The sequence below is a fragment of the Kryptolebias marmoratus genome, linkage group LG1 (assembly GCF_001649575.2).
Source record: "Kryptolebias marmoratus isolate JLee-2015 linkage group LG1, ASM164957v2, whole genome shotgun sequence".
NCBI lineage: Eukaryota > Metazoa > Chordata > Actinopteri > Cyprinodontiformes > Rivulidae > Kryptolebias > Kryptolebias marmoratus.
In genome coordinates this window covers 23,414,958-23,438,200 of record NC_051430.1, presented here as the reverse complement: position 1 = coordinate 23,438,200, position 23,243 = coordinate 23,414,958, and the positions used below count along the sequence as shown (strand labels likewise).

The 23,243-nt window shown below is 40.9% G+C and overlaps 1 protein-coding gene across 2 annotated transcripts in view; it reads left to right on the top strand.

Moving 5' to 3' along the window:
- The window catches only part of sh2b3 (SH2B adaptor protein 3), a 48,542-nt gene extending 26,829 nt beyond the window's left edge, over nt 1-21,713 (top strand). For both annotated transcript variants that reach the window (XM_017412444.3, XM_017412443.3), the window contains exons 3-8: nt 12,732-12,833; nt 13,168-13,256; nt 16,685-16,776; nt 16,931-17,145; nt 17,302-17,479; nt 18,193-21,713. In XM_017412444.3, the coding sequence (XP_017267933.1) occupies nt 12,732-12,833; nt 13,168-13,256; nt 16,685-16,776; nt 16,931-17,145; nt 17,302-17,479; nt 18,193-18,557 (1,041 nt within the window). In that variant the 3' untranslated portion in view covers nt 18,558-21,713. The remainder of the gene's footprint in view (nt 1-12,731; nt 12,834-13,167; nt 13,257-16,684; nt 16,777-16,930; nt 17,146-17,301; nt 17,480-18,192) is intronic.
- The last annotated feature ends 1,530 nt before the right edge of the window (nt 21,714-23,243 follow it).

The window sequence follows — 23,243 nt, the reverse complement described above, 5'->3', positions numbered from 1 at the left end:
TTTTACAAAGCACCATTATGTCATGGTTGGAGGAAGCGCAACTGCAGCGAGCGCCTGCACCGTCAAAGGATGTAGGGGTTTAAATATTTAAACACCAGAGGCAGAAGAAAAAGGAAAGGTTCACTTTACGACCACATTTTAAATTTTTTATTTATTGTTTTTTTTCCATTTCGAATGAGTTTTTTCGATTGCAAAATCAATACGATTCATTTTCAAGAACTTCATCTTAGTTTCCCTCCTAAAGTTTCCAGTTTCAACCAGTAGAGGGTGATGGGTGGTTGCTGTAGTTCATAAGCACTAAGTAATGTTGTATTTCTTTCAAAAAAAAGTGCAATAGCTAAAATGGAGGACAGTCAGAGGCTCGAGTATGTGTGCAGTCTGCAACTTCATGTTTTAAATCCAAATATGACAACACTGGGTCTAACTTGTTTCCAGGAAAGGGTGAGCTAGACATAGCTTTGATGCTTTTAAAGTAGTATTATGAAAATACATTTAACATGCATCATTCGAAGCAAAACACAGGCATGCAATGAGCTGCAAAACAGTAAATCGTGGAGGGGAAACATAACGCACTACCAAGTGGTTTACAGAAAGCTTAGCCCTGTGCAGCAGCAAATGTTAATTTCATCTGCAAAAATATTTCTTGGATTAAAAAAAGGTTTTAGAAGGGGTCCTTGCTAGCTGTAATAAAAAGATCAATGCATCATAAAAATGTAGCAGCTGGACAACCTTTGCATCTAAACTGGTCTCCACAGCAGCTTGTTAAAACAAATGATGGCTAAAAATGATTTGATGAATATTAAGCTAAGTTGCATGTAGCATTTTACCCTTCAAAAACTAATTATTGTCATTTTCTACATAGTGTATCTATATGCTGTGTAGTTCAGAACCATAAAAAAAGTTTAAGTTGAATTAAATATGCTAGAAGTTTATTTAAAAGCTATTTTTTTCTGTATGAAGGTCACAGAGAGGTTATCTATGCTGGCCTGACATTTTATCATTTCCTCTGAGCTTGGTTGGTGTGCAGGAAGTGTTAATGCACAGCACCGTGCATTAACACTTTTTATCTTGCTTTCAAGGAGACAAACGTTCTTGTAATCTTTCAGAGTGGTTTTGATCAGTATTTCTCTAGGTTTTCTGAAGAATCTTAAGTTTTTCTTTAGACTTTGGCTGCTTTTTCACTCATTTTCTGTCCAGTGCCCTACAGAAAGGTTGTTTGTTAACCCACTTATCATTATTAAGCCACCTATAAGTTATTCAGATAAAAATAGGCTCCTAAACTCTAAATATGAAACAGAGTTGAGTCAAATCACAATAGACAACTTAGCAAAGAACTTATTTTAAATTGGATCTTTAGGCTCTTTTTTTACCAGCTGCCTGTCATAGAGACACCATTTGTTTGTTTGTAGGTGATGTTATGAAAAACACCAAAGATAACAAAGTTTCACAAAATTAACACAGTATTCTAGCATCAGCAAGGTGATTCTCAAGGCATTTAATCTAACATTGGAACAGAAACCATTTTACCTAATCTATCCTGGAGGATGGTAGTTGACCCACACAGGATGCAGTCAATTTTTTAAAACATGTAGTAAAAAATAAAAAATTCTGTGGCCTGAACGACATATTAATGCTGCTGATAAAGGTATGTGCAGGAGAGAATGACAGACTGTAGTTGATTCCAGCTAATATTAGTAAACTCTTAGTAATCGGCATTAATGTCCTGTTGGTTTTGTATTCATGTAGAATTATCAACCTACACAGCTGGATCTCTATTGATTTCAAGCTCACAGGGTCAGAGGTCATCCCTTTGTTAAGACCCTGTCTTTGCTCCAGCTTTACATCCAACATGCATAGAAATATTAAACCCTTTGTTCCCTAGTTTGTACCTAACCACAGGCGTATTATGTACCGTTGGCAATACTCTTGTTTCATGTTTTATCAAACTGCTTGTCTTAAAAGTGCTAGATTTCGTCCCTCCTCTTAACAGCTTTGCTGAACATAATTTGCAGTAAGCTTTATTTTCGTCACCGTCTTTCACTTTGAAATACCTCCACACGGCTCCTCCTCCTTTCGGTAGTATTTGTTGACAGTTAGAAAACAGCTTTATTGCACATTACCTCCGCTAACTGAAAAGGAGTGTAGATCAGGACAACTCAAAACAAAACAAAACAGACAACTACCTCCGCATGACTGACATTGCTCCTCCTCCACCACCTGAGAGGTGCACGTCGCGCTGCCATAAAGCACCCTCAGGTGGTATCGTAACGAGTATAAATACACACACACAATATTGGACCAATACCTGCATCCCTATTAAAGGTTCTTTAAACTAAAGAGGTGGTTTTAGACCCAAGATCAATGGGGGATCATAGTCCGGTGCTCATTCATAGTACACACAGCCATGGAGGAGATGATGAGGGCAGAACTGCAGCCGATACATGAGCAGTGGGTTAGCGACTGATCCATCACATATCATCTACAAAGAGTACAAGGCTTTGCCCTGTGGCAGATGGTTTATAGAGTCCTGCACTGAAAACTAAACCACTTCAAAAACGTCTTTTATGCAACTCCTCCAACAGTGCCATTTGAGGCCAAAGGGTTGTACAATGTTGTATAGTATGGTGAGGCTGTGTGTGTGTGTGTGTGTGTAGGTTTGATGTGCAATAGTTTGTTTTGTTTTTGTTTAACCATATGGGCTGTGTGCAATGCTTCCTTGCTGTTGGTGAGGTATGCGTGTAGTGTTGTGTATTGTAATAGTCGGTGCTATCTTGTGCATATTTTCTTTTTTTTTGTTTACCTAACTGTGAAGTAACTGTTATGACTTATTTTTGGCTTTCCTCAGATGTAGAGAGGTCTGTTTTTCTTTGGATAAGGTTGTGTTTTTAGCAACATAAGAGTTGCCTGATAAAGTGGCTGGGAGCTTTTAAAAGTCTATAATAAAATTTTATTTTCACTTACTGCAATGACTCATTGACAAAAATGTAAAATCCGTTGTTTAATCTCAAGGCAAAATGATTTGAGAATCCACTGATGAATGGAGAACAAATTCATCAGTTTCAGATGGTTAAACATGACAATAAAAAAAAAAATGACATCGATTTGTTGTTTTTACCTTCTGTTGGTTAGGTGCTTTGTATAAGTTACATAAAATAAATCAAATTTCTGTTCTGTTTTAACACATTTTGAGACATTAGAACTTTTAACCATAATAATCTACAGATTAACTGTTTTTTTAAATCTCCAGCTAGGTATTTTGTTTTACTTTGATCGTTAACTGATGACTAGTTAGTAAAAAATGGTATAAATTGGTTTGTATTTTGGAGAAAGCATGTGGAGATGTTATTATATCTGGTGCTTCACTCTCCTCATCAGTTCACACTTTTTTTCTCTGTGCTTTGTTCTGACTCACAAAGCCCCCTCCCGTCATTCTTTCTGGGCAGCATTTCAGGCTGGTTTCCATTACAAACCCAGTCGCAGCGGACATTTATTCATTATCTGTGCTCTCAGTTTCACTTCAAAACAATCAGTGACTCTTTTTCTGCCACCCACACAAAGAATTTGCCATTGTGTCATAATCAGAGTCTCCTTCGGCTCCAGAAGGTTTCTTGTGAATCAGGGTTTTAACATCAGCCTGCCTGTTTATTTTTTAATTTTTCAGCATTTTTACGAATGTAAGAGGAAGAGCAGAAACAGAAAGAAGCAGAGTGTGATAACAGTGTCTGTATTTTTTTAATGTGTTAACTGTATAGGAAGGCTACATTTACTAGTCTTTTCCATAGGAGTACAGTTACTAAACACACAACACACCCTTAACTGACCATCACACACACAAACATACACATACACACCCATAACTGACATGCTAAGAGTTGCACATGTTCATTTGTCACTTCTTCACACCCAAACAGTACATGCATTTAGCTTTTTTTTCCATGCTTACAGGAAACTTTGAGCTCATCTTTCAAACTTCTAACTAATAATAAAAAAGTGCACTTTGCACAACCTAAATGCAACGACAGCTACAATTTCCTGGAGATTATTAGGCGTCATCTCATTAATGTGAAATAAATTATCAAAAAAAAGTACAAAAATATAATGATTGAGTGCAAAAACACGGTATTTGATAATACGGGCAACAAAAAAGAAATGAATCAAAAATTAATCAGGTGAAGTACATGGAAACGTGGCTGCGCTCGCCTCACCGCTGCACACAATCACATGATCTCCCCTCCGTTTCTCAGTAAGCTGATCAGTTTCTGCAGGTTGTTTTCAGTATCAGATGTTTCAGCATCAAAGCAAAGTGTTAACTCAAAACAAGACCGACTTTACATTGGACAGCTTGTGGATTGCACAGTGCAAAAAAAAAATTTTAAAATTACACGGCATCAGTTGTCAGGGACAGAAACTCAAACAGTTCTTAGTTCTGTGGGTAAACATTTCTCTTTTTATTTGATAGCCGCAGTAAGGATGAGACAGGAAATGAGTGGGAAGAGAAGGAGATCCCACTGGGACTCTTGTTGGGGGCGTTAGGCTACCAAGACGTCCTGATAATTACATGTCAGGCAGGGACAATGACTTGTTGAATTTGTCTTCTTAGTACATAGTCTGTTTGATTGAGTTTAAAAGAATGGCACAAAAGTGGCTTTTAAACATGCGTTTTGTTACTCAAAATTGTTCAGACGTCTCTGTCATCAGTTTTTATTTCTTCTATCCAAAACAGTCCAGTCAGAAATGGTACACATTTGAAATAAAAGCAGATTCAGCTGAAGTTCGGTCTGCAGCTTATCTTTAGTGACCCAGATTTACATTGATTAGCTACAACAAAATGAGTGCCCACACAGGGTTCTGCCTCAGTTCGATGGGGCAAATTGACCCAAAATTACCTTTTTCTTTCTTTTGAGGGCTTCAGGGGGTAAAGTACACAGTTCTGACCATCCACATGTTGTACAGAAAAACAGAAATCATCAGACGTTGTAATCGACTTGCATGACTTCACGGTCCAGATCTGATGTTCACGCGTCCTTCTTGGTGCTTTTAGCTGCAGACAGGAGTCGGTTTGGGTGCTTTGACCAGTTTGGAGCGACACAAACTCATACCCAACCAGTTGTTGCTCTTTTGCAGCAGTTTAGGTTGCAGAAGTTCAGAAGTTCTATTTTTATTAGTTAACACAATCTAGACTTCGTTCCCCCCCTGTGTGCCAGTGAGATTGGAGCTCCCATAAGTCGCCAGTAAACTATTTCTTGTTTGTTTGTTCTCTTCCCAAGAGCTGCAGTTGTGGCGATGCTGTGACCCATTTGTCACAATTTGACTCATGCCAAGCTTGCTAAAACCTTTAGCTGGCTATTTTTGCNCCCCCCTCCTCACTTCCCAAACGTCAACAGTGAGTTTTCACTTCCTTCTTATCACATCTCAACAGCTGCCAGGTGCCACTGTAGTCAATATTTTTCACATCGCCTGGCAGTGGTCGTAATGTTATGACCGAATCAGTGGCTTTTCGGTTTTAGCTTAGATTGCACAATGAATCTCCTTTCTGCCGCCTTTCATTATTGTGCGCAGCTAATTCGTTTACGTAGAACTTCTCCCAGTTCCGTGAACCTACCGTGTTCGTTGTGAACTTCTTCATATTTAGCTCATGTATCAGTATTTCTGAGAAGTACGCAAAGAGAGCAGCACAAAAGTGACACATTTATTCATTACAGAAGGCTGCTTCTGACAGCTTCTGATGGGTTTCCAAGAACACATTCGACTCTATCAGCGTTACTAACCCCTCGACTTGTGTGCTTGGTGTGTGTATGTGTGTGTGTGTGTGTGTGTGTGTGTGTGTGTGTTTCCCACATCCTCCGTGATGCCGCAGATAGTTTATTTTGAATGTGATCAGCTCTAGTGATCTTCAGGCTGCTTACGCTGCACATGTGTACAAATACCCTCAGTTAGTGTGAGTAAAGGTCACTGTCAAGAGTTTTTTTTCACGATTTTTAAAAAATATTTCATCAAGATCAAGCTTTAAAAGAGAACCTAAAACCAAATAATGCTAGATTAATGCAGCTGATCCTTTACAGTCAGATGGTTTCAGAAAGGTTTTCATTCTCGTGCATTTTTAATGTTTTGTTTTGTTATTGCAGCTGTTATTTGTGGAAATAGTTCTCTGTCTTTTTTTTATTGTTGCTGTATTTTGGGTCTGCTTTCGGAGTCTAGTTTCCCTCTAACACAAACCCGGCACCAACACGATATAAATCATCCGCGAGCCGGGATCAGAGAACTTATTTAGTACCAACTGTGAGGGCCGACGTCTGAGGTGTTTATCTGCATGACACGAGCAACAGGTGGTGTGGTCCGGCAGCCCCATTGAAAAGGGAAAATGATGCCAGATCATCGCTGTTGGATGCAACCACTGACGTATTAAAAAAAAAAAAAACTGTTTTTCTACTAGGAATTTGTGTTCAGTAGCCAGGTTTATGAAAACTATCCTGGTGAAACTAGTTCATAAACACATGACATGAGGTTAAACAGCCTTTGTTCAACCCTCAAAACATTAGTCTGTTACATGTGTCAACATAAATCTCTTAATACAGGACTCAGTTTTTTATTATACTTATTTCAAATGAACCTAATTGTTTTGAATAGCAGAAAACTGTAATTCTCATTCAGTTTCTCAAATTGGAGTAAATGATGCAACAACTGGCATTCTTTTTTTATCATTTGTGTGTTTCTAGACATTTATCTTGTGGGTTTTTTTGCAAAAAAAAAAAAAAAATGGTCAAAATGTTGCAACTAAAGATTTTTGCTGTCGTGTCAGTAGAGGGAAACTGCAACGCAGTGCAAAATTAAATTAAAAAAAAGAAGAAAAAAAAAGAATCATGATGATATGAAGCAATTCCGACACTTTAACCTTCCTCAAATCAGTTAATTAAATATTTTTGTCAATGTTTTGTTTCTTTGACACTCTGTCAGCCTGATTCATGATCCTCGTTTGTACTGGTTTAAAAGGAGATTAGCAGTGTCAGCTGGAGAAAACATTATAATAAAATTTGGTGTTAAATTTACTCAGAAATGTGTAGTTTATTGCTGGGATTTTAATAGTTTTGGAGCAATAATGGAGCTCAGATCTGCCTGCACGAGGCTTTGGTTTCTCAAACATTGCTGAAGATTAAGTTAGTTTATTCGTGGATTTGTTGATGGCAGCAAAAGTACTAAACCAGCAAGCGTATCTTAGACATAAGCAATGCAAAAAGCAAAAAAAAGCAACCAAAGAAACAAAATAAAAGTAGCGATGACCCAAGCCTGAAACTAGGGGAAGTACAGACAGATGTGTTGGTTACTGTGATCGAGGTCATGGCCTCCTCTCCTGGGTGGCGTTGGAAGTCTTTAACATTTCTGTGTGTATTCGTGTCAAATAACTTTCCAAAAACGTCTCTCTGGAGATCGGTTTTTGTAACCCTGCGGGGTCTTGTGTCAGTCCAGCACAAACACACACACACACACGTATTCACACAGCCGTGCGCCCCTGACATCACTGGCTTTGATGACCCCCGGAGGGATAGAGGAATGTTGAGTGTCAGTCAGTTGCCGTGGCGACGGCCCTGAGAAAGGGACCCTGGGAAGATGGTTTTGGACTCCAAACATCCTGTGTGTCACCCGTGTGTGGGTGTGTGCGCTCCAACTGTAGACGCGCTTGTGACCGCGTGGGTGAGAGGTCGCCTAGACGCCTCGGCGGACGTGTCTCCGTTTGCTTGCGCCGCCGCCGCTGTCATTGAGCGTTTTACGCCCGCAGCTCGATCGTGATGCGGTTGTTGCAGCAGCATTGGAGTCCTTAGATTTAGTCAGTTTTATTTTTTTGTTTGGCAGCGATACTCCTCATTGTTCTGTTTTTTTCATCAGTTTTGTTGTCCAAAACATCAGAAATCACGTCACTTTAAATCCATAAACAGTACTAATAAAAAAAGCAAAACAAACAAAATATTTCACCAAATCAGCTGAGATTAGTTTCATCTTGTATCTCCTAAAAGGATACCTAAAATTAGACTTAATAAATATTTCTACAAACAAACTTAAAAATAAACTATAGATATTAGAAATGAAAGGTGCACAAAGGAGGGCTGAGACGTACAGAATGTGAGCAGGAGTTTCTGATGATTTGTCTGAGTTTCATGGATTCGTGGGTCAGGATGTAGGCTGCTGTCACGGTTCCATATCTGTGTTTCACATTCATGATATTTGTCTGCGTCTGTGTTTGAACTTCAATCATAGTAGTAAAAGTTGAGTCAATTTGAAAAAAATGTTGGAGCGAAAACTGAAAAGTCACGGCGGGTTCAAATTATTTGTGACAGTTCACCATCAGGTTAATATTACACCTAATGATGGTGACGCTTTTTTTTTCTGCTCTGAGCACGTCAGCAGATTTGTTGTGACAACTTTTTTTTTTTTTCAACATCACATCATCTGTTCCTTTTAATCTGTTTATTTTAAAGAGAACTAATGTGGAAAATGACATTAGACAAATTTACAATTTTATAAAGCCCCGGAGGAACGTCTTGAAATACCCCGCCAGAGATGATAAATATGACCTTTCTGTGCTGCCAAATATTAAAACTTCCTGAAATAATATTTTATCTTCTTGCTGAGTGTTTGAGGAAAAGATTTGGGTTAAAATGTAAGCAGCTGTGTAACATATTTTAGTTGAATAAATATTAGCACAGGAAAACATCTGACACTTTCAGACATGTTGAAGTAATATGAGTCATATGTTTACGATCAAGAGTTTCAACATGAATATGTGTTTTAAAGAAGTTCAGAGACCATCAGAAAGCCACTAATGGTCCCTAATTCAGCTTGGAGCAACAACAGCCCTCGCAGTTTGTCAGTGTGCAGCAAAGTGGAGCAAGAGTTTCAGATAAAAGCTGAAATTCAGTCCACATCAACAGTGCAGCTGTCAGAAAGAGGTCTCAGATTTGAGGTTAAGCAAGTTTGTGTTTGTGTGCTGATTTACTTTTGTTTTCGATCATTTCTGTAGTGAAGAACCAGGCTGGGTGGGAGTGTTCAGGCACCTCACCATGTGCTTGGATTACGATTCAGATTAGAAAACAGTTATTGTCCACACATCAAACTAAATGAACCAAAAGGGGTGAAAATGCTGAGCATGGCGACAGATTCTGTGGCTGCAGACGTCCGTGCATCACATGTTGCTGTCAGAGCCACTTCAGCCGCTTTCTTCAGGGTTTCCACGACTTTGTCATTTTCTCCTTAAACTCCACAGAAGCTGAAATATTGCAGAAGGTGTCGTTTCATGTCTCGGTCAGCCTGGTTCTCCTCTGTTTGCACGTCGTAAGGAGTCCCAGTGCTGCGCTGCACCTCCTCACGTCAGAGAGCGGCCTTTACGTCCTTTAACATGGTGGAAAATAACTTAAAATAGTCATAGATTTTTGATATTTTAATTCTGATTAAGAATCATTCGAAAAATAGATTATAATCCCTGCACCTAGTGCAGCGTTTCCCATTTCTTGAGTTGATTTTATGAGTCCACATGCTCCTGAGCTCATTTTGCACGTGTACTTTGCTATTTTAGTTCTTTTTTATTAGCTTTCTTAGATGTTTTGCATCTTTGTAATTATTTTATTGCTTTAATTTGTTGGTGTTAGTCTAATTTGGGGTCATTTTGATGAAGTTTCATGTTTTTTTTTCATTTGGCATTTCTTTTTGTTTGCTCAGCAGTAACTTTTAACAGCTACTCCGTTGATCTGATAACCTTTACCAGGTGGGTCCGTACTTCACATTAACGAGGCCTGACAGGTGTTCCTAAGTGTTGCCAGTTAGAAATAATGAGGGCCAACTTTTTAAACACCTAAAACACTCATTTCATACATTTCTACAGTTGTTTTATTTTGTATCCTACATGGTGCTTTAGTGGATAATGCAAGCGTGTTTCGGGTCTGACGTCTGCTGAGTGTTTTTTTTCTTTTTCTTCAGAAAACTCAAACGGTTCCTCAGAGAAACTGGAATTAGTCATCAACTCATTCACATTCTCATCATAAATGAGTCAATGAGTCAACGACTCAGATCACGCAGATCGAGAGCGGCGGATCTCTTGAGCCAACACACATCCAGTCAGGCTTCAGCTCACATTTGTAAACCGTGATTTATCTGCTGCTTAAATAATTAATCCTTTGGCTTCAAACTTTGGAAAATCCTTCAAAAGTTTCTTTTATGTTCTGTGAGGTGTGTTGGTCTGCAAAACTGAACCCAAGTTCACTCCAAGAGGAACAAAAAGACATCTTAGTGTTTTTTTTTTTTATTATTATTTCCTGGGACATTCACTTGCAGCACAAAGCGCCACAGACGCATCATATTGTTGCACAACGCCCTCTGCAGAGGGTAATTAATATAACCGTTAGGAGTCATGCAGCAGTGCAGAGCGGGGTGCAAAGATGCAACAGAGTAAAGAGGGTCTGTTGATGCTTCACAATAAAAAACATAATGCAAAGCAGAGGAACATACCAGAAAGGAGCTATAATAAAAAAATGTAAGATAATTAAAAATGTTGCTGTTTAAAATGACTAAACTCTGAGTATTTTTGGTTATTTTAGCTAAGGTAGGTTTAATAAGTCTGGTTTTTCAGCTTCATTCTTATACTTCAATGTTAATTAAGCCTCCTGCTTTCTACTCAGAAGAGTTATTTAAAAATAACTATTTGAAGAAGCAAAAAGACATTTCTGTGAACATCCAAAACTAAAATTTAGCTGCAGCAGCATTTTATGTTTTTTATGTGTCTGTTCCTGATTCACTGACTCATAGATCACCGAATGAGTCACATCCGTTTCGTTTCTGCGTCTTTTTGCCTCTTATTGATAAGATTAGACCATGTGGTTTAAACGCAGAGTTTTTTCGAGTAACGAGGAAGGGCGTAAATCTGTTCTTTTGATGTGTGTGTGCGCCCCTGTCTGCTTTTTTTTTTTTGTTTTGTTTTTACGAGCGTGCAGGATTAACGCAGACATTCCTCACGCTCGCACACTGTCACACAGACTCAAACTCATCCGGTGCACAAAGCCCTGGACTCTGTCCTCCTCTTCCACTCATCACGTCTTTCGTCGTCTCGCCTGTTTCCTCTTGCTGCTGATGATTCTCGGTCACGCTGTTCACAATGTTGTGCTTTCACGCATGTGTTTGACCCACAGTTTTTAGTCCGCTTTAATTGTGTGCTTGTGTGTTTGAGAGGTCTGTCACATCAATCACCCACAGTTTAAATACAATAAAGCTGTGAAACTCCACATTTTAGGCTGGATGGGGACTAATATGAAACAACATGTCAGTTTGGGCTGAAACCTTCTTCACCCCTGAGCTTTGCAGGGTCATGCCACGTAGAAGCTTAACCCAGCTTATTTATTTGTTTATTTTTTGTAGCTAGGGGCGCACTTTAAAGAGATACAAGCTCTGCTAGCAAACAAAAGAAAAAAAAATGAATGTATTTTACAGCAACCTTTAGTAAAGTCCAGTTTGGTGCATTTAGATGCATTATGTTTAGTATTAAAGCAATAGCTCAAATCTTTTGAAGTGAGGTTATCTGGAGGGGCTGTGCACATTAATTATCTTACCTGTTGTAGATAGCACTTTGAACCACCTCAGTTTGGAAAAATAAGGTTTATTTCTGATCAGATTGACGAGCTAACAGCTAGTCCGAGCAGAGCCGAGACCAACGTGGTCTGCTGGTGTCCTGAAATAACTTCAGACCTTTTAGAGTAGTTCGTACAAACATTGCTTCATTCAACTTCAAACTGCTGTCAGTTTTACGTTGCAGTGTTATTTCAGCAAAAATATCATAATATTCTTGTTTAAAAGGCTCCGGGTTGCATCAGAAGTGCTAAAGCTGGCTGCTGCCGCCACTACTTGCACTCACACATAATGGATTTCTATGTAGATAAGCGTGTTGTTAAAGTGACACTCTTTAACAGACGTTAGCTGCTGTTTTAGCTGTTTGTCTACATTTTACTGACAAAACGGACGCTCTGACTAACAGTTGTTTCAGGGGGGTTCTGACCCAACATGCCCCAGGACTTTGCACTTGGCTGACCGAGTCATTCATCTTTGCGTGGGACGGCGTGTGTCTCCAGTGTTCCTGGGGGTTCCTGCTCTCTGTGGCTGTAGAGGATCAGGTTGAACACATGTGTTTGTTGTTCCGTTCGGCGGAAATTTTAGGACAGGAGTTGTACCGACAGAAAGAGTCATCACGTGTTTCTTTTTCAGTTTTATTAGCGTGCCACACCATCAGGACTGTTTGCACTTCAAAGATCCACCCGGACGTATAAATTTATTCAAATAAACAGTTTGTCCCGGTGGCTCTAACACCAGAGCAACAATCACGCTTCAGGCTCCGGAGGACTTCCAGTTCTGCACAACATTCACACACAAACACTCCAATAATTAGACAGAAACTGTTTCTGCTGTCCAGGCTGAACATCAGGTTCCTGTTAATCATGTGTTAGGACCGCATTTGCGCTGTGCTCGTTCGTTTTTACTTAAAAGTTTTTATATATCACTGCAGTCAGCAGCTTGTATGAGCCACTAAGTGTTGAAGTGGAAATAAAATCAGTACAACTGAGGAAACCAAAACTGCAGGACCCTCAGCTACCTAGGGCCGGCTTTCGTCTCTGTATTTCTGTATCCTTCTGCTCATCTTTATGTCAGAGTAATGTCTGATTTGTAATCCTCGCTGTGTTTTGTTTTTTGTTTTTTTCCAGGCATTCAGTCCCAAACTGACGACTCAGTGCTCAGATATCCAGGAAGTCCGTCGCTGCAACCGACTGGAAATGCCCGACAACTTAAACACGTTTGTTTTAAAGGTATGCGCCGTGGATAATAATGCATTTATGTTTTAATTCTTTGGAGGTTTTTCAAATGCATTGTCTCTTTAAATCCAGTGCATAAAAGATGCAAACATTATGGCACGTCTAAGTTTTAGTTTAGTTCATGTTGTGGATTATCTGTTTGTGCTCCACCTTTATCTTTTTAAAATAAAGCCGAACTGCAAGGTTTAAAATCACAGAAATATGCTACATAATCTACAAAAGCAACAAGAGCCTGTGTTAGTGGTCATCTCATCTGTTCCCTCTCACAGAGAACATTTTGTTGTGTGCGTGCGATGCGTTACGTTTTAACTCCTCCTTGTTTCCGCAGGTTAATCGCGGTAGTTTGATATTTGAGACCGACAACGACCAGCAGGTCAGCTCCTGGACCACGGAGCTGAAAGAATGTGTCAGCAACAGGTGAGGACACACCTGAACGCATCACAAACCCATCCTTACGTCGTCTAAAACAGAAACCGAGCCGATGAACACAGCTGCTCAGGTTATTATTTGTGTCGTGACTGAAAACAGACACATCACATCGGTACATTTCAAACACGGTTTGAGCAAATCGAGTCTTTCAGGGGGGAATTTATTTTCCTCCACTAAGTGTATTTGTTTGTGAGTCTTTGAATTATTAAAACAAAAAGCCTATTACACGTTTCAAGCATTAAATCCATTATCTGTTGCGTTGTGTTGTGTAGCTTGGATGTCATGTTTCATTAGGTTTAACATCTGTTCGACACTTCTGCTCCCCACTTCACCAAGAAGCAAAAGCTGCAAAAAGTGAACAAATCTCAGCTTTTTGTCTTCTTCCATTACTGCTCAAACAGAAATAATGTAATTTACAGTTATGCATCACTCTCAGGAGCCCTTCTATTTCAAAACAAGATCTTACTTTGATATAAAAAGTACTTTTTGATGAAGGTACTTTCATGTTTGACGTGAAAAATAAAACTAAATTAAAAGCTGGATTTTACCTCAAAGGTTTGTTGCAGCAACCGTCCCTCTGAGATCACACTTTTAAATGATGCTGGGCGCGCTGAACGTTTACTTGTGATGAATTTGCAACACAAACTTCAAGTATAAGAGCTCATGTATCTAGAAACTGTTAGAACTGTCTAGAAACTCTGTGGTTTTCCAGGTTCATACATGTAGTATTTGGAATATTCCTGCAGCTGATCAGTCATTAGTTATCTGTCAGCTTGTCGTATTGTTGACGCTAACCCTTTAGGAAGTAACACATCCTTCATGGAGCCTGGATCGTTGGGACGTTAAGAGTTAATGCAGCTGGGAGGCCTCCTCCTTAAAGGTTGGATCTCACTGAGTGGCGACTGCTTGGGAGGCTTGTTGGTGACTCAGGATTGTGGGAAAATCTGTGAATTTTCAGCTGCAGTCTCCCTGAACTCTGTCTGCGACCGAGGTTTGGAAAGTGACGGCCTAATTTGGTCTCCACGGCTTGCAAAACTGTATTCTTGGTCGTGCGGATTATGTTGTTGTCCACATCCATCTTTCCAGTAATTAATATTGATCATCAGTGGGATTTTTAGACCTGGACGTTCGCCTCGGATGTGTTTTGTTAGAACAGAGCTACAGAGTGCTCTTGATGGGACGGAGGTGCCTGCAGCCAGATTCAGATGGGTCTGAGATGAGTTGAAGTGACGATTTTGTGACTATTTGGAGAAAAAAGTCGTACAAATTTTTTGTACATGTTTAAAACTCAGGCGAAGCATCTTGCATCTCTGCAAGGAAGTTGAGAACCACCTTGAAAGTGACAAGACATTCTGGGGACATTCTGGGGACATTCTGGAGACATTCTGGGGACATTCTGGAGACTGCTGTGATCATGCAGTCACAGCCCAGTGAGATAATGAGAGCTGAGTGGTTCTGCTTCATTTTTAGCTGGAAATCTTTCCTGTGTTCCTCTTTTTCGTCCCCTTAAATTCTTGTAACAGACAGAAAACATTTATTTTCTTTAAATCCACAAAATGTTTTTTTAATTGGATGTTTTATTTAAATGTTTTCACTTGATAAGTGAAAGTGATAAGTGATCCTCTGAGAACTTCCCTCTATATTTAAAGCAAAGGCAACATGTTCTCTGAATATTAGCGCTATATGAGTTGTCTGACACGCGTCAGGATGATAAATACAGTCTGAGTATTTGTGAAAGCATTTAAAGGAAATGTGGGGGAGGCCTGAGACTCGGAGAATCTCAGGACTTATTTGCAGATGTTTCAATTTACAAAAAGAAGAAATTCATCACAAACGTCTATATATGTCTGAATTTTAGCTTTATTTTTTTGTGTGTTTTTTAATCCAAACCTGGTTCTTGTGCTTTAGGAGTCTTCAGTCAAGATGTCACTTTAAGACTTTAGGTCTTCAGACCATCGTAATCCTTTTACAAAAAGCCACAGAGTTTTAAAGAGTTTTCCCCTCTAACGAGGATAGGGTGGGTCTAATCCTTGAAGATTCGCTGACTGACTGAAATGCCCTCAGTGAGAGAGGAAAGCGGCGCTGATTGCCACAAAGATAGAAGAAGAAAAACATAAACAGACTCGGTGAGGCAGAAGGAGACTCGTCTTCCTGTTATTCAGAGCAACACAAAGTCAAGTCAGCATTTACGCAGGAGTTTCTCCGACTTCCCCCTTTAACCTCCCCGTTCTCATCTGGGCATTTACACGCATGTTGTCAGTGCGTGTTTGTGCTCCTGTGTGTGTGTGTGTGTGTGTGTGAGCAGTGAAACAGAAGAACAGTGAGTCATAGTTCAGATCTGAACTAGTGAACTGGACTCACTTCCTGTCTGCGCTCCATGTCTTTGTGCTCCTTCAGCCTGCTGTTTCCTCAGCGTTCACTGCTCAACACACACACAGATGCGTGTCTGTTGTTTTCAGGTCCCTCAGTTGGGATCGTGTTCTTTGGACCAGAATTAAACACAAATCATCCCAAGGGCCCGTTCCAGTCTAAATAAAGAGAGCTAAATTTGAAGATTTTAACGACTTTTTTTGTCTCTGTTACATAATTATTCATAAATCAGCTGTAGATGCAAATATATTGTCGTTTCAATTCATCCCTCAGGTCTTGATACTTTGATTCTAAGATCCTAACCTTTTATCTTTTAATCTTTTAAAGTGGTCGTGATCAACAGTTCAGGTTTTCTTTGCACTTTGGTTGCTTTTTTTAATGCTGAGTTTCTTTTCCTGTCCTTGTACCTGGACCATGACAGTATATTGTGTTTAAATAAAGTGGACAAACGGAGGACAAAAGACAGAAACCAGCTGTCTTCAGCCGATGAACAGTATCTGTAATTCTTGTCTCTAAGAAACAGAAACGAATACAGCAAAGACCTGACGTCCCGTCCTTCAGTCTGACATGTTTTTAGCTAACAGCTCTGCTTGTTTCTGTCCAACAAACTCTGTTGTTTAATGTTTCTTTTCATAGATTTGGAATAAAAAACCTGAATAGATTGTGTTTTACTGACAGGCTGCTGGTAACAAAGTGCCTAAAGATTCAATTTTAAAAAGACTTTTCGCTAAATTGTTTGGTATTTGTTGACACAACACTTTGAGCTTTTATACTGTAATAGTTTATTCAAAAAAAAGAATTAATAAAAAGCAAACTTTGAAGACCTTCAAAAAATTTTAAAAAATTTAATTTGTGCTCAGAGAAGTCTCAGTTCAGCTCACACTGACAATAAATCAGCCTGTTTGTTTGCTGTAAAATAAAACTAAAAAGTGTAATAACAGTGGGTAAACAAAGCAGGACGAAGACGTCTGAGTGCGAGCAGGACCGGAGCAGCAAACGATGGAAACTGAACGTGAACGAGTAATTATCGTGCTGTCGTCCCTCAGGTCAGCCGGCGTGGATCTGGAGTCGCCCCTCACGTCAGCTGACAGCTCTGCTCCAGCCAATCAGAGAACAAGCTCGGAGTCAGGAAGTCAAAGTGAGTAGTAGGATGAGGTGAGACGACCTCATCGGGTCGTTGTTTAAAACAGAAACCAGGACCAAAAAGAAAAGACAAATCCTCAAACTCGCACGTTTCACTCCTGAGGTTTTTTTGTTTTTTTGCCAACGTCTTCCTTTGTTCCTCTCTCCAGGTCCCATCACCTTCACCCTCCCGGAGCAGGTCAACCAGAAGACGGACCACTTCCTGTTTTCCTACCCCTGGTTTCACGGCCCCATCTCCCGCGTCAAGGCGGCCCACCTGGTTCAGAGCTCCGGAGCCGAAGGTCACGGCGTGTTCCTGGTGCGGCAGAGCGAGACGCGGAGGGGAGACTACGTGCTCACGTTCAACTACCAGGGAAAGGCAAAGGTACGCCGGCAGGCGAATCAGGCTGCGGCTAACAGGAACACGTAGTTCACAGAAACAAACCGTGCATACGGGACTGCGGATGGGAAGAATCATATTAACTTTTAAATGAGGGTTTGTTGGGGCTCGTGTTCAGATTGTGTCCTCCTCCCCCCGCAGCACCTGCGCCTCTCTCTGACTGAATGGGGTCAATGCAGGGTGCAGCACCTGCGCTTCCCCTCCGTCAAGGACATGCTCGGCCACTTCCGCCTCTTCCCCATCCCGCTGGAGTGCGGAGCAGCCGGCGCCGTCACGCTGTCCAGCTTCATTATGGCGGGCTCCAGCCCCCCGTCACAGGGTCAGACCCCAAACACACACACATTCAGCTGTTCACTACAGATACCAGTGACACTGTTAGGTTTTCCACATTGATTATATGTCTAACGTCACTTTTAAATGACTTTTATTTATCCTGGGAATGTAATGAGAAACTCATAAGACTGAAATATTATTATTAGTGTAAAATAAAATAGTGTTTCATTTTTATACAACATTTAGGGGTGTTGCAGTGCCTTGTTTAATATTTTCAGGGTTTACCTTCAAATAATTGTGCTGCGTTGACAACTTTTCATTGGGAAGCAGCTTCTGCCCTGTGTCGGTCCTTCTCACATTTATCAGAGCAGCTCATTCACAAATGAGTCTGAACGTTTCACTGGATCATTAAGACTCTTAATCTGGATTACTGCCGCTTTACTGAAGTACAATCCCAGGTTTCATATTGACATCCTGAAACACACAGAGAGGAAAGGGAAACATGCTCTTAAAACAAACTAAATTTAAGAAATCAAGGATACTTTACTGCCACTCCAGCGATGTGATAAAAGAATAAAAACAAAAGAAAACTTCTGGCAGTGTTCAGATTGTTTATGGTGTTGAAAACAAGCCAAGGTTGACGTCTTTCTTTAATCAAACACCGACTCAGACGTCAGCTGTTGTATTTTATCCGACCTTTAAAGCAGCTGTTGTTTGCTGTTGCGACCTGGCAGCTCATCTCCCCTCTCTCCTCCTCAGGTCAGCTCTCGGGCGCTCTCCTCGTCCCGTTCTCCCTCCACCGGTGGAGCTCGGAGCCCAGCTTGGCTCACTGCAGCCTGCCTCGCAGCTCCGCTCAGCCGGCGCCGTTCTGCTCCACCTCCGGCGGCACGGCCACCACCACCACCACCACCTCGGCCCCCAGTTCCCAGCTGGCTCGCACCGTCGCCGCTCCCGAGCCGCCTCCGTCAGCGCCCCTCCCCCTGAGGCGGAGCGAGTCGGTGGGGCGGAGGCCCCTGCTCCGTAACCCCCACGCTCCCATCATCCCTCAGCGGGACTCGGACTACGAGCTGGAGCCCGACCGCGGCCGCAAGCGGGCCATAGACAACCAGTACATGTTGCTCTGATGCTCTGGGCCCCGCGCTCAGGGGGACGGGACGGAAACAGACTGACGAACTCGAGGGATCGAGTCTTTGTCCGATGGAAGACACACCAACACGTGTGGCAGACCCTCACCACCTCCAGTGTCCACAGTGAATGTATTTTTGGAGTTTAACTAACATGTTGAGGTTCTGGGTGAGAGTCTCACGTCAGTATCGTCCTCAAGTTTGAGCAGAAAAAAAAGAGAATATTTTTGAACCTTTCTGTTCTAGAGATTTTTATAGAGGTGCACTTGATGTTGTTTCTTCGGCACTTAAACCTGAACCGACGGGGAAGCACCGCCTGCTTTAAATCCTCCAGCACGGAGCAAACTTCCACCTTTTTACACAAACGCCACTCCTTTTAGAGTGCCGCTCCATTATACTCTTCCTCTTTGTGCATTATTATTATTATTATTATTATTATTATAGACTGAGGTGCACATTGCTTTTAGTGCACTTTGTAAACCTTGTGTAACCTTTTCTAGAAAAATAAAGTAAAAAGGAGAAACGTTTGGTCCGGTCGGTCAGGAAGCTTTTCTAAAAACAGACGACTTCCGCTCCTTTCGCTGCAGCAAAGAAAGAAAAAAAAAAAAAAGAACCACAAACACGTTTCAGGATCAGCTTCTCACCAGCAGCGGCGTCGCCTAAAACCGTCTCTGTGAGTCCGGACGGGTCTGACAATCAGGGCTTCAGATCTCAGGCTTCAGGTGGAAAATAGGTCCCAGAATCCCGTTCAAGCACTAAAAGACGCCATAAACTGATGTCAAACGATGAGATGATGTCCGAGAATCCAAGAAAATGCCACAAAATCAACGAGAGCAGAGTGATGGGATTAGAAATGCTGCCTTCTTGCTGCTGTGGCTCCGAAAATTAAAAAGATTTGAAGCTTTCCGGCCAATAAAACGCTCCTTTTTTATTCCTCTTAGAGCTTCTGAGACACAAGAGTCCAGTGTTACTTCCACAACTATTTGTTCTGTTTTTTTCATTTGGAGCGAGCCGAGTTTAAACCAAAATGTGACGTGAAAATCCTCCAAATCCTTGATTTGTCCGAGAACAACCTTCCTCCTGCCAGCGGCTCTGAAACTGAAGCTGAGCAGAGTTTTATCTGCGCGTCACGGCTCAGTGTCCTCGCTAAAAGACTCGCTTGTCAGCGCTTTAAGGACTTCGAGTTCGTCTCAGGACCTGCTGGAGGGACCACTCCTGTCCCAGCTGACCTGGGAACAGCTGAGGAGTGGATTCAAGAGATGGATGAATGAAAGTCAAAAACTTTCTGCCACGAGGAGCCATTTGGACAAGAGCAGCATAATGTTTGACATTTGATCCAAACAGACTTTGTGTAAATAAACTAATTTATTGTGAGGTTCGCTCGGCTTTCTTGATTTTGTGGCATAAAACGGAGACTCGTTGGAAAAAAGCTCCCGGGAAAAGACCTCTGTCAGGAAAAAGCTCCCCAACGATGGGACCCAATCTGATTTCATGTTTCCAGACTTGAAGCCTTTCTGAAGATGTTTCGCCTCTCGCTTCTTCCAGCTCTTTAAGGGCTCCTGGAAACATCGACGCGGCGCCTCCGTTCCAGCGTCACGTCTGCAGCTTTACTTCTCACACTCAGCATTAATTCTTCTTTAACTTCACCACAGCAGCTTAAACCAAAGAGGCTGTGAAAATAATGTAAGAATAATGATATATATATATTTTTAAAATACAGCCGTTTTGGAAGGAAAAGGATTTCAGCCAGCAGAGCTTTGAAAGTGTCCAGATGTGGCAGCAGATGTTGCTCACAGTGTTTGACCTCTGGCTGCGTGTTTCTGTGCCCTTATCAATAATTAAAGGTGCCTTTAAAAGGTTTAACGCCGCGCCGACCACAACCAACGACAACTCAGGTTTTTATTTTCGTGCTGGAAGGTGACGTCCAAAAATGAACCAAAGCGTCAAACATTCATCCACTTTGTTTTATTTTATATTTTGGTTTTAAGCCTTTTAAGAGAGGTTTTTATCCTAGAATTGGTCATAACCTACATAAAATAATCTCATTCTTTTAAAATCCAAATCTTAGAGGCTCCAGGGTGACTTTGGGAAATAATAATGAGCAAAGTGTCTGTCTTCTAACTCTGCTTTAACACTAACTTCAGCTCAAATTTTAGATTCTCCGTCAGGAAATTTGTGCCTAACGTTTGCTTTCGACCTTTTTTTCTCTCTCCTGATGCAGTTTCCTGTAACTACAGTTTGATTTCCATCCTCATTTTAACCCGTTTTATTAATAATAATAATAATAATAATAATAATAACCTTGTTAGACGATAAGTCGGCTTTGACTAACATTTCTACAATGGTTTTTTTTGTCGTTCTGTCTGAAGCATCATTGTGATCAAGACTGACATCTTTTAAAGGGGAACAAAACAAGGATGTTTTTGGCAAAAGTTTGGTTGGTCTTCCTGCTTGTATGCGCCTGAACAGATCCCTCCTCACCTCTCTGTTTCATTTCTGCTAAAGCAGAGTAACGGTAAAATAAAAAAAAAAAAAACCCAAAACAAAAGAAAACAGAAAACTATTCTCGTTTCTTTCCGGGAGAATCACTGTGCCTTTGCCACAAAGCTGCTGTTGCTTTTCCCCTTTTTTTTTATTATTATTTTTTTTGTTTGGATGTTTTTTCCCTTAAAGCTCAGGGTGTGATTGTGTAGTGCAATAAAAGAAAGATGCTTCACACCTTTCTGCATTCATAAGGAAGAATTTAGTGCTTCTGCAACCGCTTGGAGAAAAGAAAAAAACAGATAAAAAACCAAACCACGAAGTCCTCAGAAAACATGCTGTTTAGAACCAAGGCTGACGCTTTATTTTTATTTTTTATATATCCCTGCAAGGATCGAGTTAAAGCTCAACCTCTGCTCCAGGAAGTCCCTCAGCCTCCCCACCCCCCTCTCGATCATTTGTTGATGAATGTAATGTGTTCTCGATACTGTTCATCCTGTTTGTTAACTTCGCACTGTAAACGTTCCAGTTCAAGCCCCGCGTCGAACCCCAGCAGCTTCTGAGATGTTCCACTGGGTCAGCGTCCCTTTCAGTTACAAGCATCTAAATTATACTAAATATATAACAACTGTATGTTTGACTTTTTCTTTTTTTAAATAAACATATCCGAGAAAATGAAGCGGTGGCCGCGTCTTATTCTGTTCCCGTCGCTGCAGACGGTCGAGTCAAACTGAGGAGGAAGATATTTACAGATGTTTATATAATCTGTTTGTTCATTAAATCAGACTTTAGGTCAGTTAGGATTCCCAGAATTATTTCTATTTGATACATTTGTCCAAATGAATTTTTTTTTTTTTAATTTAAATTGCTTTTTTCTAAATCATGTTTTCTGAGTATTTGTCTTAGAGCTCGTCTGTTTTCCGTTTCCTTTGAACTTCACAGTTTAATGGAAGTTTGTCCCCTTCTGCTGCTGTAGTAGTCGGGTCTGTAGGTCGTGACAGCCGCTCCTTCGGCTGATCTGACCGTCTGCTTCGGCTCATCGTCCATCTGAAGACCCATCTGCATCCAGACTTCCTGCCTGACGTCCTGATCCCCTTCCATTCTGTGAACTTCACCGCTCCCCCTGCAACATGATGCTGCCACCTCCGTACTTCACAGCTGGGACAGTTCGAGCTTTCTCCTCGTCCGAATGGAACGATGGTCCTCAAGGATAAACCCTTCAGGTCGCATCTCCAAAACCAAGAAGAGGTGAAGCCGTGCAGATGTCTAATGATTAATAAGTTTTAAATTTATTCTTCGGAAGCAGCTTCTGTTCGGCGTCTCATCACAGCAGTTTTTTATCTGCGTTCATCAAAGCGTCTGAACGTTTTAGAGAATGCTGAGAGATGAGAGAAAAGTTCAAGTCTTCAGGTTTGTCTGTTTTTTGTTTTTCCTGGTCAGAACTCATCTCCGTCGTGAACCAAACTTGTTTCAAAATGTTTTCTCCTAAAAAAAAATGTTTAAATGCTCCAAGCTGAGCAGCAGGAAATACGACGACAGCACACCGATCCAGTTTTTAAAACTTTTTTATTGTTTTTAATTTTTTTTTGCTTGGTTTTTTAAATTATTTATATTATCTACAAAGTAAAAGTTTTAACTTAAAAGTTACATGAGGGTCAGGTGAGAAGTGGGATCTGATCACCTCAGCCATTAGAATTTCATAAATAACGTTTCTCCTGTCCTCTCGGCTGCTGAAGGGATTTTAGTTTTTCCGTTTTTACTTTTTCCCCCCTACAGGAAGTTTCTGGTCGTGTTTCGGTTTTTAGTTTGGTTAGAAACTTCTCTTGTAGTCTGGAAACAAACGCAGCACATAGCAGCAGCAATAAACAGTAAGATTAATACTGTCTAAAAGTCTGAAGATTTTTCTTTTTTTTTTCTTTCTCCGTAACAAGGTGCAGTCAGAGTACAAGTTCCAGTTAAATCTTCACTCTCAGATTAACAAATCTCTCTCTCATGTCTTAACTTGGCAAGCTGACTCAAGTCGCAGTCTGGGACCCTGGGTGTAGTGTGTGTGTTGGGGTGTGAGTGTGTGTGTGTTAACAGGGCCATAAACAGAAACAGTCTTGTCAGTTTAAAAACTCTCCTCTCTCGTTAAAACATGTCACTGCATCAACCAGTTAACATTCACTTATTGCCTAGTCTGAGCGGGGAGGAGGAGGAGGGAGG